This window comes from Furipterus horrens, unplaced genomic scaffold (genome assembly GCF_987537825.1).
Source record: "Furipterus horrens unplaced genomic scaffold, mFurHor1.1.pri manual_scaffold_11, whole genome shotgun sequence".
NCBI classification, from domain to species: Eukaryota; Metazoa; Chordata; class Mammalia; order Chiroptera; family Furipteridae; genus Furipterus; species Furipterus horrens.
Genome location: NW_028327181.1, coordinates 85,348,799 through 85,368,950, shown reverse-complemented (window position 1 = coordinate 85,368,950; position 20,152 = coordinate 85,348,799). Strand labels below are relative to the sequence as shown.

Sequence of the window (20,152 nt, the reverse complement as noted above, 5' to 3'; positions counted from 1 at the left end):
AGGAAACAGACAGACGGTCGGTGTAACAGACATGATGGGAAGCCTAGGGTCTTTGGGTGGCGCAGTGGGGTCTCTCACCCCCTGCTTATGGGAGATTGTAGAAGAGCAATAATTCATGAACTCTGACCTGTGACCTGATCCATTCTCAGGTCTCCAGCTTCCTGCTCAAACTTTGTCCTTGGGTAGAGCAGATTTGTCACCTCCTGTATTTTACGCTTTCTACTGTCTCAACACATTCTGTTCTTCACCGCGGCCCCTCCAACTCCACCCTCCACGTCTCTCTTTAGTTTGTTCCTTCTCATTCCACAAACTTCTGTATAACCATCACCTCCTTGAGAAGATACCCAGGGGAGCCCAGGTCTGATCAGCACTTTCCTGTCCAGCCTCAGACACACCCCTAAGGGGGCCTGCCCAGTGTCTGTGTGGCTCATTAGACCCTGAGCTCAGAGCAGCATGAACATCATTTTCCTGCACACAGGAAGGGGTTTGGCTTCATAACAGCTGTTGCCTGAATGAATGGCAGAGGGTTCTGAGATTGTTCTTTTCTAGGAAGATTGCTGGGGGGGGGGGGGGGGAGTGGCTGAGACCAGATGCAGAGAGACCAACCAGGTGGAGGGTCACAGGTCAAGAAAGTTTCCTAGAGGCAGAGGTGGGGAGCACTGGGAGGTCAGGGGAGGGGTGTGCTTTGGGCACAGCCAGTGAGAGCCGCCGACAGTCATCCCAGGGCACGCGAGGATCCTGGTCTCAGGCTGGGAGGGCTGCTGGAGGTATTTGACGCAGTCCCTAACCTGGGCCCAGCTGACATCCCCGGGCTGCTCTAGTCTCTGCCTGACCCACACTCTCCCCTCCGCAGGCCTCCCTGGAGCAGCTTCTGCAGGTCCTGCACAGCACCACACCCCACTACATTCGCTGCATCAAGCCCAACAGCCAGGGCCAGGCACAGACCTTCCTTCGGGAGGAGGTAATTCACACAGGGCCAAAGCTGCTTTGCAGAGAGCCCCAAGGGGCTAAGGCCCTGGAGGGTTGAAGGGCAGGAATCTGCTCCAACTGGAGTGACTAGAGATCTCTCAGGCTGGGCCTGACATTCAGGAGGGCTTGTCTCCCCAGTTCTGGCAGGACAGTCATTGATGGTTGTGTGGTCTGTGCACTGCACGGTGATCTGGCCAAGGAAGCAAGTAGGGGCTCCATTGCTTCTTGCTCTCTTCTCACCAAGCCATGTGCCCTGATGAGAGACTGCAGCTGCCCAGAGGAATGGGCGGTGTTTGAGATTAGCTGAAATCTGTCTCACTTCACAGTCTAGATTGTTTCTTTAATTTGCGCAAAAGTGGCCTGTGGCCAGCAGTTACCCTTTGCTCGGGGTACTGGCTCCAAGGGATGTGGACAAGGTGTGAGTGCTGGACAGGGCTCAGAAGGTCCCACAGTCACTCTGGTCTTAGGATTGACGCCAGGACCCTCTGCCTTGCCGTAAAGACTTGGCTCAGGTCCCAGAAGACTTCACAGGGCAACCTCCCATGCCCCTCCGCTATGACTCACTTGATTGCCTACAAAAAATGAAATGAAAATAGGAATTGCCTCCTGACTGCTGGGGCCAGTGAGACCGAGCCAGGACCAGTGCCTGCCTCAGCTGCATCCGAAGCCGTGCACTGCACAGGGGACCTGGGGCCAGCGGGACCCTTTCCAGCAGAGAAATAGTTCTTACTTTCTCACTGCCCCAGAGAGTATATCTCAACCAGCAGAGCCTCAGGAGACCCTGCAGGTCCATGCTGGCAGGGCCACAGGAGGGCCATTTCTGGCCTGCTGGCCCCATGCTGCAGGTGCCACCCTGTCTCCCCACCCTTGCAGGTCCTGAGCCAGCTGGAGGCCTGTGGCCTTGTGGAGACCATCCACATCAGTGCGGCTGGCTTCCCCATCCGGTGAGTGGGCCAGTCACTGCAGGGGCAGAGCCCATGTCAGGGTGGGTCTCAGGCTCAGGCCTCACCAGAGCCCACCCAGCCCAGAGCAGAATGGAGATGAAGAGAAAGAGGCAGCTCTGCAGATGCCAGCCTGGAACTCAAGGGGCTGGACTCGTCATCTATCCATTCACTTTCTGTGCACGATTTGGTACTAGCTCTATTTCTGGTATATATGTCAGTGAATAAGGAGGGGTGAGTCTGCCCTCTAAGGGTATACGTTCCCGTGGAAACACGAACAAGAAGTATAAAGCTAATCAGTGCTATGGGAGAAACAGAAAATGCTATTAGGTAGACTAATGGAGGAGGGGATCCTTGGGCTGGTCAAGGAGGGGCCCTCTAGGCAGCTTGGGCCTATGGGAAGGAAAAGGCCAGCCTGGGAATAACTGGGGGGTAGGGGGAGGAGAGCACTCCAGTCTGAGTGAGCAGCAACTCCAGTTCCAGGTCAGGAACTGAGAGATGCTGAAGTGACTGGAGCCCAGAGAACTGGGAGGAGGGGCGGGGAGCCAGGCAAGGGTGTCGCAGCCTGTGCTGAGGGTGCTGAAGCTGCTGGGCATTGTGAGGAAGGACTGCTGTGCTCTCATTCATATTCCATGGCTGCCATGTGGAAGTTGCATGACCATGTGGTCAGGAGGGAAGGGAGGAGATGAGTGAAAGGCTGTTGCAGGTGTACGGGCAAGATGGTGTCCCTGATGAGGGTGGCAACAGTGAAAGATGACGAGAAGTGGGCAAAACTGGAGTATGGCTCGTGACTGAAAGAGGACTGGGTTGATTGACCATGGGTATTGGGCAGGGGAACAGTCCACTTCCAGGCTGCAGAGGCAACTTCCTGGCTTCAGTTGGGGACAAATGGAGGCAAATCGGAGGACAGTTCCCGAGGTGGTGTGGTTTGAAGAAGGCCCAGATTGGAGGGTGGCAGGGACAGGTTTGAAGTGGCTGTAGACAGGCTGGGGCTCAGCAGAGCTCTTAAGAACCAGAGGAAATCCCGGGGAGAGAGAAGGGGTCAGGGGCATCCCCTGAGGAATGCTCACATTCTGAGAATCCAGCAACAAGAACTTGGAAGGAGGAAGCCAGGATCATGCCACTGACCACAGGGTTCGGTGGCATCATGTTTGCTGATGGCTGTGACAAGAGCTACATGGGTGCAGTGTTGGGGACTGAAGCCAAATTCAGAGGAAGAAGCACAGGTATCAGATGTCACCAGCTGTTCAGAGAAGTGTTGAGTGAAGGGGAGCAGCGAAATCCAGGAGGAAGGGAAGGAGGCCGGGTGGGAGACACAGCCAAGCAGGAGTGCGAGGTGGCCGGGATCCAGTTGTCCAGGGGGAGGCCTGTGCACCCCTTTGGAAGGAGGCAGGCAGCATATCCTCTATGAAAGGGCACAGCGAGAGGAGACCCAGTTTACAGTGGTCTCTGTGGGCTTCCTGCTGAGTGACCCTAGTAATCTCTCAGAACTGCAGCCTTGTCCATGCAGTGGGGCAGTCACCCCTGTGGTACCCCAAGTGCTGTGCCTGGCTTACGGATGAGGTCACCTCATTCTCTCCTTCCACTTCCTTTCGCCTCCAGGGTTTCTCACCAGAACTTTGTGGAACGGTATGAACTACTGAGAAGGTTCCGTCCTCGCACAGCCCCTGGCCTCCAGAGCCTATTTCCTAATCAAAGGCACTCAGGTGAGTGGGGCCCATTTGTTAGTCATTTGTTCTACTGAGCTCATACCCTGGGCCATCTCAGGACTAGGGGTTGAGGGTTCAGAGGTAAATAAAACACAACGCTGCTACCTTCATGGTTCTTGGTTCAGTGGGGAAACAGACTCCAAAAAGACAATTTAACAGCGGGGAAAATGGAATGGCAGAAGTAGGAACAGGATGCTGTTGGGTGGTACTAGGGAGGTGTCAATCAGGGAAGCCTTCCTGGAGGTGGTATCTGAGGACAGATCGGATTAACCAGGTGAAGGGCATTCCACATGATAGAAGTAATCTAAACAGAGGCTTGCAGGTAGGAGACAGCAGTGTGAGGAACTCCAGACCATTCAGTGTCATCAGCTCATAAGGGCAAGGAATGGTGGGGGGTGAGGCTGGAGTGGCAGGTGGAGCCCAGTCATGGAAGCTGGACTTTATTCTCTGGGTAGATGGGAGGCACTTCCAGAGAAGGTAGTGATGTCAGCCTCGTGTTTCCTGGAGACCACTGTGGGGGCCACAGGGCAGCCCATGGCTGTTACGTTGGCCAGAGCAGAGAGAAGCTAGAGATGTGCGCACAGTCAGGAAATGGGAAGAAATTGGTCAGACCGGGTACACATTTGATTTGTAGAGGGACAGGAAAGGAGAAAATTAAAATGATTAACTATGCCTGGCCAGTGGGAAAAAGCGGTCTGAGGAAGCTGCTGAGCCCTGAGTGCCAGGGCACTCAGCAAGCTGATCTCAAGGGAAAAGTCTGGCCTGTGACCCTGACTTGGGGTTGTGGCCATGTGGCTATCACTGAGGCTGGGGCCCCTGCCACCCACACAGCCTTACCCTGGGGCCCACCAAAGCCAGCTGGGATGCTTCTTTGTTTTTCTCCTGTCCTGGGCACAGTTTGTCACTTCCCTTTCTTCTTCCTCCCCACCTGTCTTTCTCCTCCTCTCCATGATCTGCTCTACTGCTCTGTCTCTCGCCCAAGTCCCCCGGCCCCTGGTTGACTCTGCTGCTGCTTCTCGTCTGCGGTGTCTTCTTGGCAGCCTCTGCCTCCCAAGAGGCACTGGGCGATTAAAGGTGGTCAGAGCCCTCAGGTAAATCCTCCACCTGCAGGAGCGGCCCTGTGACATAGGGGGACCCCTGGGCCTCTAGAGGCCCAGGATTTGTCCTCCCTTTTCCTGCCATGGCAGGGAGTGAGCTTTCGGGCTGAGGGAGTGGCCCAGCTGCCCTGTTTGGCTCTCAGCATGTTTGGGGCTGGAAACAAATGCCAGTTGGACAGCCTGGGATTCCAGGTTGGGGTCCATGCACCAAGTGCCCTTGCCACCGTGCCCAAGGGGACCCACAGGAATGGGGGCTGCAGGCCAGTCCAGGGCACAGCCCCAGCACAATTGCAAGCCTCCTTAGAATGCCAGGGGCCTGAGGGACAATAGAGGGGCTGCCCCTGGTCTCTCCCCCCAAAAAGGAGGTAAAATGGTTAGAGGCAAGAACAGAACAGAAGCCTGTAACATGTTGGGGAGGCCAGAACCAGTTTCTTAGGGCCACAGGAGTGTGTAGATGATGAAGCATTGATGGGACCTGTCTACCATCCCTTAGAATGGTCTCCACACACCCAGGAGGCCCCGCTGCACCCACTACTCCAGGACATTCTCCACACTCTGCCCACTCTGACTCGGGCAGCTGCCACACCTGGTGACCCAGCTGAGGGCACGCCAGCGCCAGTGCACTGTGGCAGGACCAAGGTGTTCATGACTGACCTCACGGTAAGCTGTTCCAGATGAGGAACGGAGGTTAAGATTACACAGACCACCTGTGTGCTGCCAGCGGGACAGGGGCGGGGGCGGGCCCTCCCCAGGGCAGGGGAGGGGAGACCGCGGACCTCAGCGGATGCCCCTTCTCCTAGCTGGAGCTCCTGGAGCGCGGGCGTGTCCAGGTGCTGGAGCAGTGTGCCCGCTGCATCCAGGGCGGTTGGAGGCGACACCGGCACCGCAAGGAGGCAAGGCAGAGGAGGGCTGCTGTGCTCATCCAGGCAGGTAAGATCGGAGCCCTGGGCACGTGGCCTTGTTCCGGGCCGACCAGTGGGCCTCGGTGTGGCCGCTGTCAGCCACTGCACACAGACCCCACGTGACACCCGTTTCCTTTGAAATGCTGCTCCTTGAGCCCCCATATACCAAAGCTGACAGTGTCCCACCTCAAGACATGGTGGCATGTCCCTATAGTGTGCTGGGGTTCAAAGTCCCTGTCCACCTCACCCAGGGCATCTTTGCAGTTCAGTGGAAACCAGGTCATACCACCCATAAGGGTGCCCTATAGGTAGCAGAGGCTAAAAGTTCAGTTTTTAATTCCCTTTTCCCAGACTGAGGTAGCCGTTTACACCACCTTTCCCTTTATGACAACTCACATCACTACCTGCTGGGCTTGAGGGCTTTTAATGCGTTTAAGGTAAAAACTTGACAAGATTAGATTCACCAAGGAAGAAATGTATGAACCATGTTAACAGCAGCCTTACTTTTATATATATATCTTTTTTTTTTTTTTTTAAGAGAGGGGAAAGGAGGGAGAAAGAGAAGAAAAACATCAATCGGTTGCCTCTTGTGCACCCCCAGCTGGGGACTGGGCCTGAAACCCACAACCCAGGCATGTGCCCTGACTGGGAATCAAAATGGCAACCTTTACGTTTGCACGACCAGATAGGGTAGCTGTCTCATTTTTTTAAATAAAAATACTAGAAACCACCCAAACATTTGACATTGGTGGAATTATGACTATATTATGGACCATCCTTATGATGTAGCTAAGAAGTCTTTTTGAAAATTATTTTAAGTTTAATGGAAAACCACTTCCAATATGATGTTCAAACCTGGGTGCCAAACACATCAAGGGTGATGCCACCTTGGTAAAGTGTGTTTCTGTGTGGATAAGCATGAAAAAAATGTGTAAGGAAATAAGGTAGAACTCTCTTGTTTGGTGACTTTTCTATTTGTCTTTAAAGTTTAGTTTTCTAGAATCCAAATGTATTTGTATTTAATGGGCTGGCCCTTTTTCGGAATATGGTTGTACCAAAAAGAATAAAAAATAATGAAATTTCTAGAAAGTATCATGATCAGTCCACCATCCAACAGTTTCTACTTTTACCAGCATGGGTATATGATGGTGTCATTCATAGATTTATAAAGCAAGCAAATTAACCCTAAGGGTTTCCTGAAAAAATATGCAAGTAATTCTAAAAGACGCAGGCAACTCAGGCCCCGCACATTCCCCAGGCACGGGGAAGGGCCGCCCTTGCTCTCAACTGTCCTTTCAAGGCACAGGTGCCGCCAAGTCTGTGGGCCGTCTGAGGGCCAGCTTTTGCCTCACCTCACGTAATGCACAGGCAGCCACCGCCTGAAAAAACGCCTATTTCAGACTCTTCTAGCAGCCGCACGGCCAGGTTACCGATAGCTTAACGAACATTTTACTTTCTGTTTCTGGGCCACCCCTCAGCCACTCGTTCCTGGTTAACTCGGAAACACATCCAGAGGCTGCACACGGCCGCCACGGTCATCAAGCGCGCGTGGCAGCAGTGGAGAGTGAGTATCCGACTCAAGGAGTCGGGCTGGCAGTGGGTATTTTGGTACCAGACGGAGCCGGGTTGGAATGCTGGCCCTGCCACTGCTGTACAGGTGGGCACGACACCACCTACCCTGCAGGGTGGCTGTGATGGTAACTAGTGGCATAGGCAACTGGGAACATGCTAAAAACCATGAATTGCATACTTTAAACAGGTGGATTTTCTATCAGTTAGCTCTCAGTAAGGCTGTTCTTCACAGCGGCATGTGTAAGGCCTGGGCCCCGCTGCCTGGGTATAAAGTTCTGCCGCAGAGCCAGTCTGGCTGAAGGCACCCAGCTGCTCAGCCAGGTGCCCTTTGGTTCACCTCGTTAGGCTGAGTTAACAAAGATAGTTCTGGTTTCCGGTTTCCATTGTCCTTTAAGAGCTCCTAAATCAAAAGCTATAAATTGGTGTTCTTTTTTTAAAGATCAGAATGGCCTTCCTTGCTTCTAAAGAACTGGATGGTGTAGAAGAAAAACACCTGTTTCAAGCTCCCTGTTCCCCAGACTCCTTCCCACTGCCCCAGGCACAGACCCGGCTCCTGGGGGCAATAATCCGCCTCTGGCCCCTGGGACTGGTCCTGGCCAACGCGGCCATGGGTGTCCGCGGCTTTCAGAGGAAACTGGTGGTTTGGGCCTGCCTGCAGCTCCCCTCCAGCGGCCCCAGCAGCTGCCCCGTCCAGACAGCACAGGAGCAAGACGGTGTCACGTCCATCCGAGCGCTGCCCCAGGTAAGCGGTGCTGGGATGGGCAGGCTGGCCTCCAACAGCCTGGCCCCTCGCATCTCACTGTAGAGGCAGGAGGCGAGGCCCAGGCACCTGCCCACCTTGGGAGCAGGCCTGCGGCTGACAGGAGCCGCCCCAGCCCTGCAGGGGAAACCAGAGCCTCAGTTGCCCGTCTGGCTGCTGTTACAACCAGGACTTTTCCAGAGCCTTCTCGTCACTTTTTAAAAACTGCCTCTAAACGCTGTAGCATCTCCTTTTAATTAGTCCCACTTTCAAAAAACTTGGGCTGTGATGACAGCTTCTTCCCTCCAGGGGCACTGGCTTTGCCACCATGTTTTCCCCAAATTATGTTACTTGGTTTATGTATGTCTCATTCCCCAGCTGGGGGACTGGCAAGCAGGTGAGTCAGTGGCCCCGGTGCTCTGCATTTGTGTGTTACGGGCAGCAAAGGAGAATGTCACCCAGCACATGAAACAGGCTAATACTCAAGGACTAAGTGGTTCTGACACGGCACAAGGGGGAATACACTGAATTTCCATTCCAGAGCAATCACTGTACGCGAGAATCTGGGTAAAATCTCCCTAACACCACACATGCTAGCCAGAGTGTAAAGAGACACCTAACTGTTTGATCTCCCAGCTTTAAGCAGCCTTAGGCTGTGACAGGCGACAGTCCTGGGAGGGGAGAGCTCTCCCCTCCTGCTTCCTCATCTGTCTCACACTGAGGGATGTGAACTTTCATATTTTAACACCGCTTTGGACTTAGCCAGTGCTTACTCGTCCACACTCCCCGCATTCCGAGCCTGTGCTGTGAGGTACCTTCAGGCCCTGGTCTCCTGGGAGCTGGGGTTAAGCTGCCTCTCTCTCTCTCCCTCTCCCTAGGGCTCGATCAAGTTTCACTGCAGAAAGTCTCCGCTGCGCTATGCTGACATCTGCCCTGAACCTTCGTCCGACAGTGTTACTGGCTTTAATCAGATCCTGCTGGAAAGGCACAGGCTGGGCCACGTGTGATCTCTTCTCACCTTCCATCCACACCTGGCTGGGCGATCTGCGATCCCAGTGCTTTTGTTTCTACAAAGCCATCTCCTGCCAGCAGCCTTGCCAAAGACATCTGATCGACACGTGGCTGCCAAACCACTCGCACAGTGACTCCAAGGCCTAGGAGAGGGACAGCTCCGCCTGCCCGCGAGTCAGGGCTGCAGCGGCCCTTCCCCCAGGGGGGCCTGGGGCTCCAACTGCCATCTCAAGCACTGACAGGTGTTAGTAGTTACCGAACCAAGATTCAAAGACACTAGGGCCACAGATAAGTTCACGTTTTTACTATGTTCACGGGTCCAACTCCAAGCAAATGAGATTGAGAGTTGTCTGTCCCAGTGGGGCACCCCCACCTTGAGTCCCCACAAACAGAACAGGCAGCTTGATATCAGCTCTAAAATTCTGGCTGGGGAAATTCTGTGTTTAGTTCCTTAAAAAGGAACAAAACCTGACTATTTAATGTGTTGCTGACTTATTTAATTTCAATCAATTAGATTATGAACAATGCAATGTACCACAGAACCACATCTTGATTTTATTTAGAAACACTAAGTTTTCACTCAAAACAAGTGTGAAACTTGATAAATTATATCATTTATGATATCCACCTTCACTGTACCAAAAATAAATTAACCTAAACACAAGCACTTGAATGTCTGCCACCTTGACTGCCCCCCTGCCCCCGCCCCCCCACCTGACACCCACGCCTGCAGCTTTGGAGGTAAAGACTTGCATGACCTACCCTTCATCAGCCGGTCTGCGTGCTGGAAACCACTGCCCTCACTTAGGGCCCCACGTCAGCCGTTCTCCTGGGAGGAGTGAGCAGGTTCTAAAAGTCCCACACAAGCTTGAGCAAGCAGAACCACAGTCCATTTTAAGACTCCTCATTCTGGGATGGCTCCAGGATCCTTAAACAGCAGTCGGCAAACTCCACAAACAAGGGCTCCTGCATGCAGGCTCTCATGAGCTTGGCCTTGTTCTCCTCCTGATCGAGGCTGACCATCAGCTGTCGAAGGTGTGGATTGAGCAGTAAGCTTCTTAATTCTGCAGACTCCCCTTAAAAATTAAGGAAAGCCAATCTGAGTTGAAGTGGGAACAGCTGAAGATGGCTGAAAGCGAAATGCTTCAAATGTAATAAATATTGCATCCCCTTAACCTTTAAACCCACAGATTAACCCCAATGCTTTTTACATAAACAAGGTGAGATCAGCATATCAATGATTTCCACATTAAAGGCTATCACAGATTACTGTTCTTGGTTTTTTTTGTAAATACTTTAACTTTATGCCACTTCGGCTAAGAAAAAATAATTTACTACCACAAATGCAGAGAACAGCATTAGCTTATTGGCAAGGATCAATATACCAAATACTCTGAATGATGCTTAGGCAGGTGCTTGATCCAGCATGAAGCAGGATCAGTAGCAGTGAACTGACTAACATCTGTACGGTGCTTTCCAGATTACAGAATCATTCACACCTACCTCAGCTCAGCTCCAACCTCAGTCTAATCACTGCCATGGGATTGGGTGCAAAGCACCCAATGTTAGGCTGGCTTTGTGAAATGGGAATAAAAATAACGCACACCTGTAGGAACTACCCTAGCCCATTAATTATATAGGTAACAAAACTGCTATGGAGACTGACTAATACAGGTCTCTCCCCTAAGACTGGTGTGAGACAAATTACCATAAAATCTGGTGAGTGGTGTATTACAAGGCACCATAGGATGATGAAAAAGTGTCTAATTCTGAGAGTCAAGAGGTCAAGAAAAGCTGGAACTGGGAACAGGACACTTCAATAAAAGCCTTGAAGGAGGAACAGAATTCTGTCAACCCACAAAGCCGGTGTGACTCCAGGCCAAGGGAAGGGTCTTAAAGACAGGCTGGGAGGCGTGGAAGCCCTGTGTTGTTTATATTTATTGATTGATTTTGGGGGGGGGGGAGAAACATCGATTTGTTGTTGCACTTATTTATGCATTCATTGGTTGCTTCTGTATGTGCCCTGAACAGAGATTGAACCCACAACCTTGGTATATTGAGATAACACTAATTAACGGAGCTACCTGGCCAGGGCCAGCCCTCTGTTGTTTATAGAACTGTATGGCTAGATGAAGGGCTCTGCATGCTACGCTAAAGTATTTAACAAGTTTACGAATCACATTCTGGCCCTGACTGGTGTGGCTCAGTGGACTGAGTGCCGGCCTGCAAACCGAAAGGTGGCCAGTTCAGTTCCCTGTCAGGGCACATGTCTGGGTTGTGGGCCAGACCCCAGTTGGGGCGTGCAAGAGGCAACCTACTGATGTTTCTCTCACATCCATGTCTCTCTCCCTTTCTCCCTCCTTTCCTCCTCTCCAAAAATAAATAAAAAAATTTTAAAAATCACATTCTATACAACAGATTAAATGTATCTCAATGTTTGACAAAGAATAAATATGCACAGCAGAGACTTACCTAACTTCTTTAAATTCTGCAAAGACACTCTGTCCTCTTCCTCATCACTATTGAGAAAATCAGCTATAGAGTCTTCGTCTTCTAAGGAATATACAGTACAATCAACAACCCATGCCTCTAGAGAAAGCCCAGGTGCCAGATTTTAACTGCTCCCCAGTAGAGTAAGAAAATGTGTATGCACACACGTGATAGTAACGGGTATGCAAGTAGGCACAGACAAAATAAACCAGGCCTCTTCTCTGGAGTTTGTGACTATACCAACACTCCTCTTTTAGGAAAGGGAAGGAAAATGAAAGAAAAACTGGGGACTTTAACAAATGCATTCTAGTGTTCGCACACTTAGTCCCTGTGTTTCCCTGTGGTTGTTATGCTTGGAGGCTGATTTTCCAATTCTTATCACCACACCTCTCACCCTGGCTCCAGCCCTATGATGGGCCAATAAACTAGGTGAACTCCATAAAAACCTGCTAATCTGAATCCCCTCACAAGCAGAAGTTGCCGGCATTGCGTGAATCCAACAAGGAAGTTTCTCCAACGGCAGAAATGGGCCATCCCCTTGCTGGGAAGGTTCATCATTTCTTTGGCGGCACCAGGTGGGGCTGCTTTCAGAGCCTGGCGTGGTGCACCACCCAGAGGTTTTAAAGATTGGCTGGCTGGATTGAATGACCATTGTAAGCTGTGAGAAGCCCCCAACAGCAGCAGGGTGCCCCAGGCCAAAGGCAGCCTCCCACCAAGGCCCAGGTGAATGGACAGTCCCAGCCAGGCCCATGAAGGAAGACTGAAGCCGTGACTACCCTACGCTCCCTCCAGCAGGGTCCGCACCTGACCCCCAAACCACACCTATGGCCTTTCTCCCCTCTGCCTCCTGCCCCTCTTTCTTGTCCTGAACGATGCCTTTAGGCTGCTATCACCTGTGCCCCCACTCCTGGCGCTCTGGGCTAAGGAAGCTGCTTCTCCCTAATGAAGACGTGGTTCTGGACTCCCTGTCCAGCCCAAGTCTCCTCTTTCCTGCTAGCGTATTCTATCTGAAACCCCTTGCTACAGCAGTTGGTTTCGAGTCAACGAACCCACCTCTGTTTTCCACAGGCTTTCTCGTTTTTGCAGTAACAGCCGATCTTATTCTTTCCTCAACAGGACGAGTTTCAGGATTGCACTGCTCTGAAAGAGACACAGGTCTCAGGAGCACATCACCTCCATTTTAGTGACAAGGTTGCACCTTGCCACCAAGCCAGCATCTAGGTGGGAAGCATGTGCATGCAGGAGGGATGTGGGTGAGGTGGAGATGGATGTAGAGGAAGTAAGAGATCAAACAAGGGGCAGTATAATAAAAACAAGCAACCCTGAACCTGGGAGGAGGCCTCATGGACCCCAGGACCTGTCCAGATCAGTTCTTGCCTTGCCTAATCTCACAGGGCTTTCATTACAATTAAGTGGCACACTGACTTCAATTAGCATCAAACTATTTTCTCAGGAGTTTCAGATACCAAATTTGCATGTGCACATGCCACTGGGCATACACAGATGACAGTCATAAGTTCCACCAGACAGGGGTTTAGTCTTAAGGACAACAGTGAACGAGATGGATAAGAGGCAAAGGATCTGATGGTCTAGGTCACCTGAGAGCCAGGAGACAAGACCAAGGGGAGTCTTGGAGGGGTAGTCGTTGCCAGATTAAATAGCATTTCTAGCACAGGAAAGGCCTATGGCTAGACCAGACCTTAAAATAGGGCCACATAGAAGGAGACTGTGATGAGCAAATGCCAGCGGATTGGCGGGTAGGGCACAAGTGGAGAAAGCAGGAGCAAGAGTGCCACACACAGGCCATTTGCCTTTCTTCCCAAGACGAGTGTCTCTCAACAAGGGGACTATTGTGTGTGCTGTAAGATAGTCTCACACACTACAAGATGTTTATTAGAATCAATACCAATTACCAGAAATACCACCAACCCCTCCTCAGCTACTGTAACAAAAACATTGTGATGAGGTATCCCCCTCTAAGGGAGAGCCACACCCACCCAGGTTACCAACCACTGACCTGTGCTAAAGACTGGGGATTTCAAAAAGGGAGTGATTTGGTCAAATTTATATTTCAGAAAATTCACCCTGGCAGCAGCAGGGCCACACAGATAAGAGCTCCTGATTAGGCTTCCCGTGGGGCCTCACAGGGATGCAGGGAAGTGTTCCAGACCGGCTCTCCAACCCTATTTCCAGCAAAGCAGTTGCACATCCTTTCTGTATATCTTTAGCTGAAAGGTTTCTTTAGAAATGCTGCACAGATAACATACTGCTTGTAAACTAGAGACTGGGGGAGATGAAACGAGAGGCAAACAAGTAAGAGGAACTTGAATATAAGAGTCAACCAATCGTGAGACCGTGGAAAAGTGTCCCTGAGGGCTGAGAAGACGCGCGGGATTGGAGAAGAGTTAAGAGCCAAGGACACAGCTCCTTACTGTAAACAGAGCTACCTCATTGTTTCCAACAAGGCATTATTTAAAAGAAAAAAAAAGTTCTTGTTAGCCTTAACCAGCGCAGCTTCTGCCAAATGATGAACGGTGCGGCGTCGGATTACTAAAATGGAATAGCTAGGGTAGACTTTTCCAATCAGAGTCCAAAAAAGGATGGTACGTAGAAGAAAAAGCAGAGAAGAAAGGGTTTGATTGTGCAAAATCCGGAGAGGCATTCACAGGGAAAGGTTCCCAGGGCATCCTACAGGATCGGACGCTACAACGCCCGCAGAGAGCGCGGCCTAAGGGGTCCACGTCCCCAAGACGGCGGCGGGCATGGGAGTTGCCCCGCACGATGGAGGCCGGGGCTGAGGCGGGGAGGCGGGGAGGCGGGGGCCTTACCTTTGTGCTTCCGGAAACAACTCAAGGAGCAGCTGTAACGAGAGAACCCACAGGGCACTTCAGCCGAGGGCCGCACGGAACCTGCCGCGATCCCAGCCCGGCCCCCGGCCCCGCCCGGCCCAACCCTCGCGCTCCCCCTCCCCCACGACCTCTAGCGCTTACTAGGGCACGCGGCAGGCGGGGCAGCGATATTTGGGTTTCTCCAAACAGATCACGCAGACGACGGTGCTACCATTGAGCGACGCCATGATAGGTCGGCGGACTTTTTCCCACTCCCGGTGCGCGCAGCTCTCGCCACGGGCCCCACGTGCACGCCTTTCCTTCCGTCTTCTAAATCAGAGCCAATCAGCGCGCAGCATTTACAAGCGATCAAAAGCAATGGATTGCGCCTGCTCATTGTTCCAGGCCTGATAAGTAGATAGTCGATGCACTCGATGTGCATCAGTAACTGCATCAGGTTTTCCTTGATTGGGCCACGTTTCGAAGAATTTGTCCTGTAGCCCTGTCCCTGTCCCTGCCCCTACACGGCTGTGTGACTTGGAGCAAGTCATCGCCACTCTCCAGCTCTGTTGCCCTGCACGTAATGTCCTTTATCTTCTGGCTTGGACTTTCTGAATCGTTCCCGGGCATTGAGGTCTCCCACACGTGTCATTTGTTTACTTCTAATAAATGAGGAGTCCAGCCCTTACTCTTCATAAATGTTAAATTCTAAAGTTAGCACAAAAGTCAGAAGTTAGGTTTAAAAACAACCCTCAAACAACCTCTAACTTGGAGAAACACCTTCACTTTTAAGAGGCAGCAGGAGCTGAGGCTGGCAGCCCCGCAGTCTCGCCTTCCATTACAGGCTCAGTCCAGGACACTCACTCGGGGAACAGAAGGGGCCTGGTTTGCCTGCGCCTTCTGAAAGTACTTTTTTCTGTCTCCCCCTCTCTCTTTCTTAGTTCTTCTTTATTACACTTTAGTTTCAGAGCTCTCAACTGAATCTGTCCGTAACTTCTTCCCGCTCCAGCTGGGAGCAGAGAAGCACCATTGGGGACCACAGTCCCCACACAATTCCCTGAGCCAGTAGCACATCCGCACAGCGCGTGGGCGCAAAGAAAGGGCGGCTTCCGCGGCAGGAACCCAGCGTCCTCGAAGAGCGCACGTCAGTCCGGGCTCTGGAAGTGGCAAATTGGCACCGCAGGCTGGGTCATGTGACACACTTCTCTCAACGCCAACAGCCTTGCTTCGTGCAGGAATTTGCTCTCCCGCCCTGCTTTCCAGCCCGGGCTATCATCGCTGAGGCTCGTCCCCTGACAAACAGTTATAAAGCTGCTTTTACTGAGCAGGAGCTGGGGCCTCTGGGAGAAGCAGATCCGGTGCTTTTCAGGGGGTGCAGGTGGGGAGACCGAGCAGGGCTGAGACCAGTGACCTGCAGAGTGACCTCTGCACCGAGGGCGTGAGGCCCAGAATAAGAGTCACCGAGCCAGGCAGATCCAGCTCAAGAGGTTCTGGGTCCAAGAGTCTAGGGGCGTGTGGACTGCTCAGTGATGTCACGACAGGGGAGTTGTGACCCATCTGGATAGCCAGAGTCAGGAGATGGAGCGTTACATACAGACCGAGTCGCACTTCAACGCAGCCCTGCACCTCATCCCGGCCCCATTGGGGATACCAGCCTGTAAGGACTCTGGCGCCACGTGTGCTCGCCCTCTCAGGGCCATAAATCACCACAGTCTCTAAATTTGGCTGAATTCTCCTGAAAGGAGAGGAGCCGCTTGCCTGCCCGCCCCGGAGGCGCTGTCCAGAGCGCAGTGCTGAAGCGTCCTGCTCTGCCACCAGGGGACAGAGCACAGTCCTTGCCTATAGCTGCCATTCCCAACCGGGATATCGTCCAGACTAGCCTAATAGTCCCCAAGGACACTTGTATGGCTCAGAAGATATAAACTGGAATTGCCTCAGAGATCCAAGCTTCCCTGAGGAGGCTCAGGGAATGCCAGTGTTTATCCAGGGGCCACAAGGCTTGGGAGAGCAGACAGTACTCAATGCCTGTGCTCCATTCTGGAAGCAGGAGACAGTCACACACTATAGGCATCTCCAATGCCCCCTCCAGACTTGTCCTAGGAGTTGTGTGGGGAAACTGGTGGGGAGGGTCCACTCACTTTCCAGGAACTCAATTCTTTCTACCTGCATCCAAACCAGCAGGCCCAGCTGCCTGAAGGAGGGTTGAGACAATCCCTGGGGTTCCTCCCATACACATTCCTCCCAATGAAGATGCCTCTTCCTCCACTCTGGATGACCCCCAATTTCCATGGATGCCCACAACTGCTCCCCTCACCCAATGTCCAGGCAGGCAGGGGAGATAAGTTGTCCGCAGTGAAGGGCTCTGCTAATTAGAGTCTATAATCTTGCCTTTGAAGGAGTAAATGGTATAGTTGCCCAGTGAGTTGATCATAATTGTGGTGGCAGTGATGTTGGGAAGCATGAAGAAGCTGGGTGTAGCCCCTGGGGCAGAAACTAGTCCAGAAAAAAAGGGGCCAGTAGGACACCAGAAGGAGTAGCCAAGTGGCTCCATTGGTGCCCAGGAACAAGCCCAACCTGGACCTGCCTTGTCCTGGCTCACCCCATAACCTCATTGGTGACCATCATGGCAGCCCAGGGCCCAGTCATACCTCCTTAGCATCAGTCAAACCTCAGTTCATATTGGGAGAGAGATGAGGTACCAGTGGAGGCAAAAGGACGCATAGTGAATAATGTTGCTTGGCTCTTGAAGCCTTCCCCCTCTCCTTATCCAGGGTGCCTGAAGATGGGCAGTGCTGCTCAGCTTGTTGAAGGAACACACCTGTGTGGGACAGGTGTGTGCAGTCCATGACCACATGAAAAGGTCTAGCCCCACCCCACCCCAACAGATGAGCCCCATACTGTGGCCCCCATGGCAATAGATTAATAACTAGAGTCACCCTGGGCATCATAGTGACCCCAAGAGGCAAAGTGGATATTAGCAAACTCATTAGGCAGATGTGAAATCAGAGGGTCAGAGAAGGCCTTCTGGTGTCCAGTTCACTCTAGCATCCTCCTTCCTGTTCCTCATTTCCACTTCATTCATCAAGGAGCTGGTGCTAATGGAAGTCCCTTCTGTCAGACCCTAACAGCTCTGATTATCATGGTAATTAACAAACAGTCATTCCAGGGTTCGCAACAACATAATCCTCCTGGAAGGACCGGAGGAGGGTAATTATGACCTTAGGGCCAGCGTGCCCCACTTTGGCTGGCCTGACAGCCATTGCAAGAACATGAACAACACCCAGCAAGAAAGGACTGCCAGTCAGACCCTGGGGGAGTACAAGGGCCTCCCGCACCTGCTGGGCCTTCAGGAAGTGAGCCAGAAGTGCTGCTTCAGCTTCTCATCACAGAGTTGAGCCACAGCTGTGCTGAGCTGTTTTTGGAGGATGTGAATCCAAACACAGCCAGCAGGCCTGGCAGAATGAAGGAATCTGAGGGGCCACTGCATGGGGCCACTGCAGGGGCTACCAAGAGAAGGCCAAGGTAGGAGCCCTCTCACCAAATCAAAAGATTGGCAGCCTGAATGGCTACATATGAACCAGAAGAAACCCACCAGTAGGGCATCTGGGGACAAGGTAGGGGAACACGAGCCCTGAGAGCCTCCCTTCCATACGCATACCCAGGTGGTGCCATCCCCTCCTCTGTACCCTCTGTGACCCCAGAGCAGGCAGAAAGGCCCAATGATGAATGCGGACAACCCAGGGCACCAAGGCCCATCCAAAGACAGACACATGAAACACACAATTAGACCATTAGGTGTAACTGACCTCAAGGGACTGTGGGTTATACACAGTGAGGGCCCCTTCCCCCCTGCTGGTGGAATGGTCATTGGGATGTATAATACTAATTATAAGAACCTCTGGATCTGGCCTGTGTCTACCCTCTCAGTTGCCTCCTCAAACTCTACCATGTGACTGTCTCCAATATCCCACACCCTCTCCTTTTCTCTGAGCCTTGCCGGGCACATGCCATTTATTTTCTGGAATGCTCTTCAATCATTGCCCCCTCAATCCTACCCTCAGTCCCACCCTCCACATCACTTTCTTAGTCCATCCCCTTTCCTTCTTCGAACCTCAGCTTCATGGGCTGCTGCCACAGAAGGACCTCTCAGGACACCGAGGCTCAGTTAGTGTCCTGTCGGTGCTCTGGCATCAGTCCCAGGCATGCCCACGGTGGCCCCTTAGACTCTGAGAGAACAGGGACAGCTTCTGTTGTCGCCCTGACACAGCTGCTCACACAAAAGGACTGAATGATAATAGCTGATACCTAACGGAATGAGAGGGGCATCTGGACGTGGCCCGGTTAGAGGTGTTGGGACAGTTCAGATCGGAGGGGATATAGGAGTATGACCAGGAAGGGTGTTCCTGGTAGGTGGACCCAGAAATTTGTGGAGACTGAAACAGACAGGAAGTGGAACCCACGGGGACTGCCTATGGACTGGACATGGCTGAGATGAGCTGGGCCAACAGGCTGTGACGGGCTTGGATGGGAGCTCAAGAGATGAGGTGCTGTGTATAGATGGAGTCCTGCTTAATGGGAGCCCTGGGCCCCATCCTGTCTCAGGATGGGGAGTGCAAGCTGTCCAGGGTTCCTGCAACACCTGCGACAGCCCTCCCAAGGGCTACAACTTGCTGCCCACCTCAAGTGCCCCCCTCTGCCTTTGCCTGTTCAGCCCCTGCTGAACCTCCACCCCTACCACACTCTAACAGGGACGCCCCACGACCCATCACATCACAGAGGGACCCTGGCTGGGAGGTGGCTCCGGCTCCCAGGAGGCAAGCAATCTCAACCCTGCAAAGGGCCGTTTAAACACCACGGTTCCTAGAAACAGTCCATCATTTTCCTCACTGTCCCCAGGTCAGCGCAGCACCAACATCTGCCTCCCTCCCCTAAAACAGCCCTTCCCCACCTTTATCTCCCCTCAGAGGCGCCCTAACCTCTTCTTGTCACCTGGAGCGGAAGGTGGAGGCTGCAACCCTGGGCCTGCGGTGGCCCAAAGATCTGTGTAAAGGAGCTCCGGACCCAGGGTGCAAACGCGACGGAGGCTCCAGGGGCGAGGCCCGACTCCGCCTTCAGCCCCACCCCCATTCCCACCCCCTCCTCGCGGCTGGAATACTAGTCTCCCCAGACTAGCGCGGCTCCAGCTCCCTCCCTCTTTCCCCCTCCCTCATTCATGACCTCAAACTCAGTCCATCCCCTGAACACGGGCCCCAAACCCCAAATAGTCTCTGGGGATTGAGGCCTGCCAGGAGCTCGGCCGCCCGGACTGCCCCTTCGCCTTGCTTTCCAGGATAAATCTCGTCGTGGCAGCGTGGGGCTGTCACCGCCCCCCTGGGCTTCCCCAGCGCCTCAGGTGCTGTCCATCTCATGGTGCTGAAGCGCCCCTCGACCTCCGTCCCCGAGGAACAGCCGAGTCCCCCACCCGGCCTGCAGCCTCCACTCAGGTCCCACCCGGACTCCAGGACGTGTTCACACCTGCCCAAGAACCCGCATGGGTTGTTGTCCGCTTCAACAGTTCAGCCGTCGTTGGTTTGAACCGGAAGCATGGAGGACTTCTGAGCTTGCGGAGGAGGTGCAGAGACTGTCCATGACCGGATGGGAGCCAGAGACCGTGGGACAGGTGGGCAAAACGCGAATCTCATGCTCTGTCCTGGAGCTGGCAGGAACGTATACATTATAGACTGACCAGACCTGTCCTATGAACTGCGTGGGGAGACTGGGAAGATTCCCCTCAGCTTCCAGGGACTCAACCCCCTTTTGGCATCCAAGCTGCCCAACACTGCTGCCTGTGAGGCAGGAGAGAAAAATCCCTAGAATTCTTCCCATGCACCTTTCACACAGAAAATATGCCCTTC

The 20,152-nt window shown here is 52.8% G+C and overlaps 2 protein-coding genes across 3 annotated transcripts in view; one reads left to right on the top strand and one right to left on the bottom strand.

The window, feature by feature from the left end:
• Positions 1 to 9,105, top strand: part of MYO19 (myosin XIX) — a 29,239-nt gene extending 20,134 nt beyond the window's left edge. The window contains exons 18-25 of the mRNA XM_090291977.1: positions 854 to 961; positions 1,843 to 1,913; positions 3,513 to 3,616; positions 5,210 to 5,376; positions 5,517 to 5,646; positions 7,097 to 7,182; positions 7,630 to 7,932; positions 8,808 to 9,105. Coding sequence (XP_090148103.1) covers positions 854 to 961; positions 1,843 to 1,913; positions 3,513 to 3,616; positions 5,210 to 5,376; positions 5,517 to 5,646; positions 7,097 to 7,182; positions 7,630 to 7,932; positions 8,808 to 8,936 — 1,098 coding nt within the window. The 3' untranslated portion in view covers positions 8,937 to 9,105. The remainder of the gene's footprint in view (positions 1 to 853; positions 962 to 1,842; positions 1,914 to 3,512; positions 3,617 to 5,209; positions 5,377 to 5,516; positions 5,647 to 7,096; positions 7,183 to 7,629; positions 7,933 to 8,807) is intronic.
• Positions 9,106 to 9,229: 124 nt separating this feature from the next.
• Positions 9,230 to 15,522, bottom strand: ZNHIT3 (zinc finger HIT-type containing 3). 2 transcript variants are annotated; one of them, XM_090291984.1, is made up of 5 exons: positions 14,421 to 15,522; positions 14,259 to 14,290; positions 12,484 to 12,570; positions 11,413 to 11,490; positions 9,230 to 10,016 (listed from the first exon to the last, which is right to left on the bottom strand). In XM_090291984.1, the coding sequence occupies exons 1-5, from the start codon at positions 14,504 to 14,506 to the stop codon at positions 9,835 to 9,837; spliced, it is 465 nt and encodes a 154-aa protein (XP_090148110.1). In that variant the 5' UTR covers positions 14,507 to 15,522; the 3' UTR covers positions 9,230 to 9,834. The 2 variants fall into 2 exon arrangements, with proteins under 2 accessions (XP_090148110.1, XP_090148109.1); XM_090291983.1 differs by having other exon boundaries at positions 11,413 to 11,493; positions 14,421 to 15,515.
• Between the last annotated feature and the right edge of the window lie 4,630 nt (positions 15,523 to 20,152).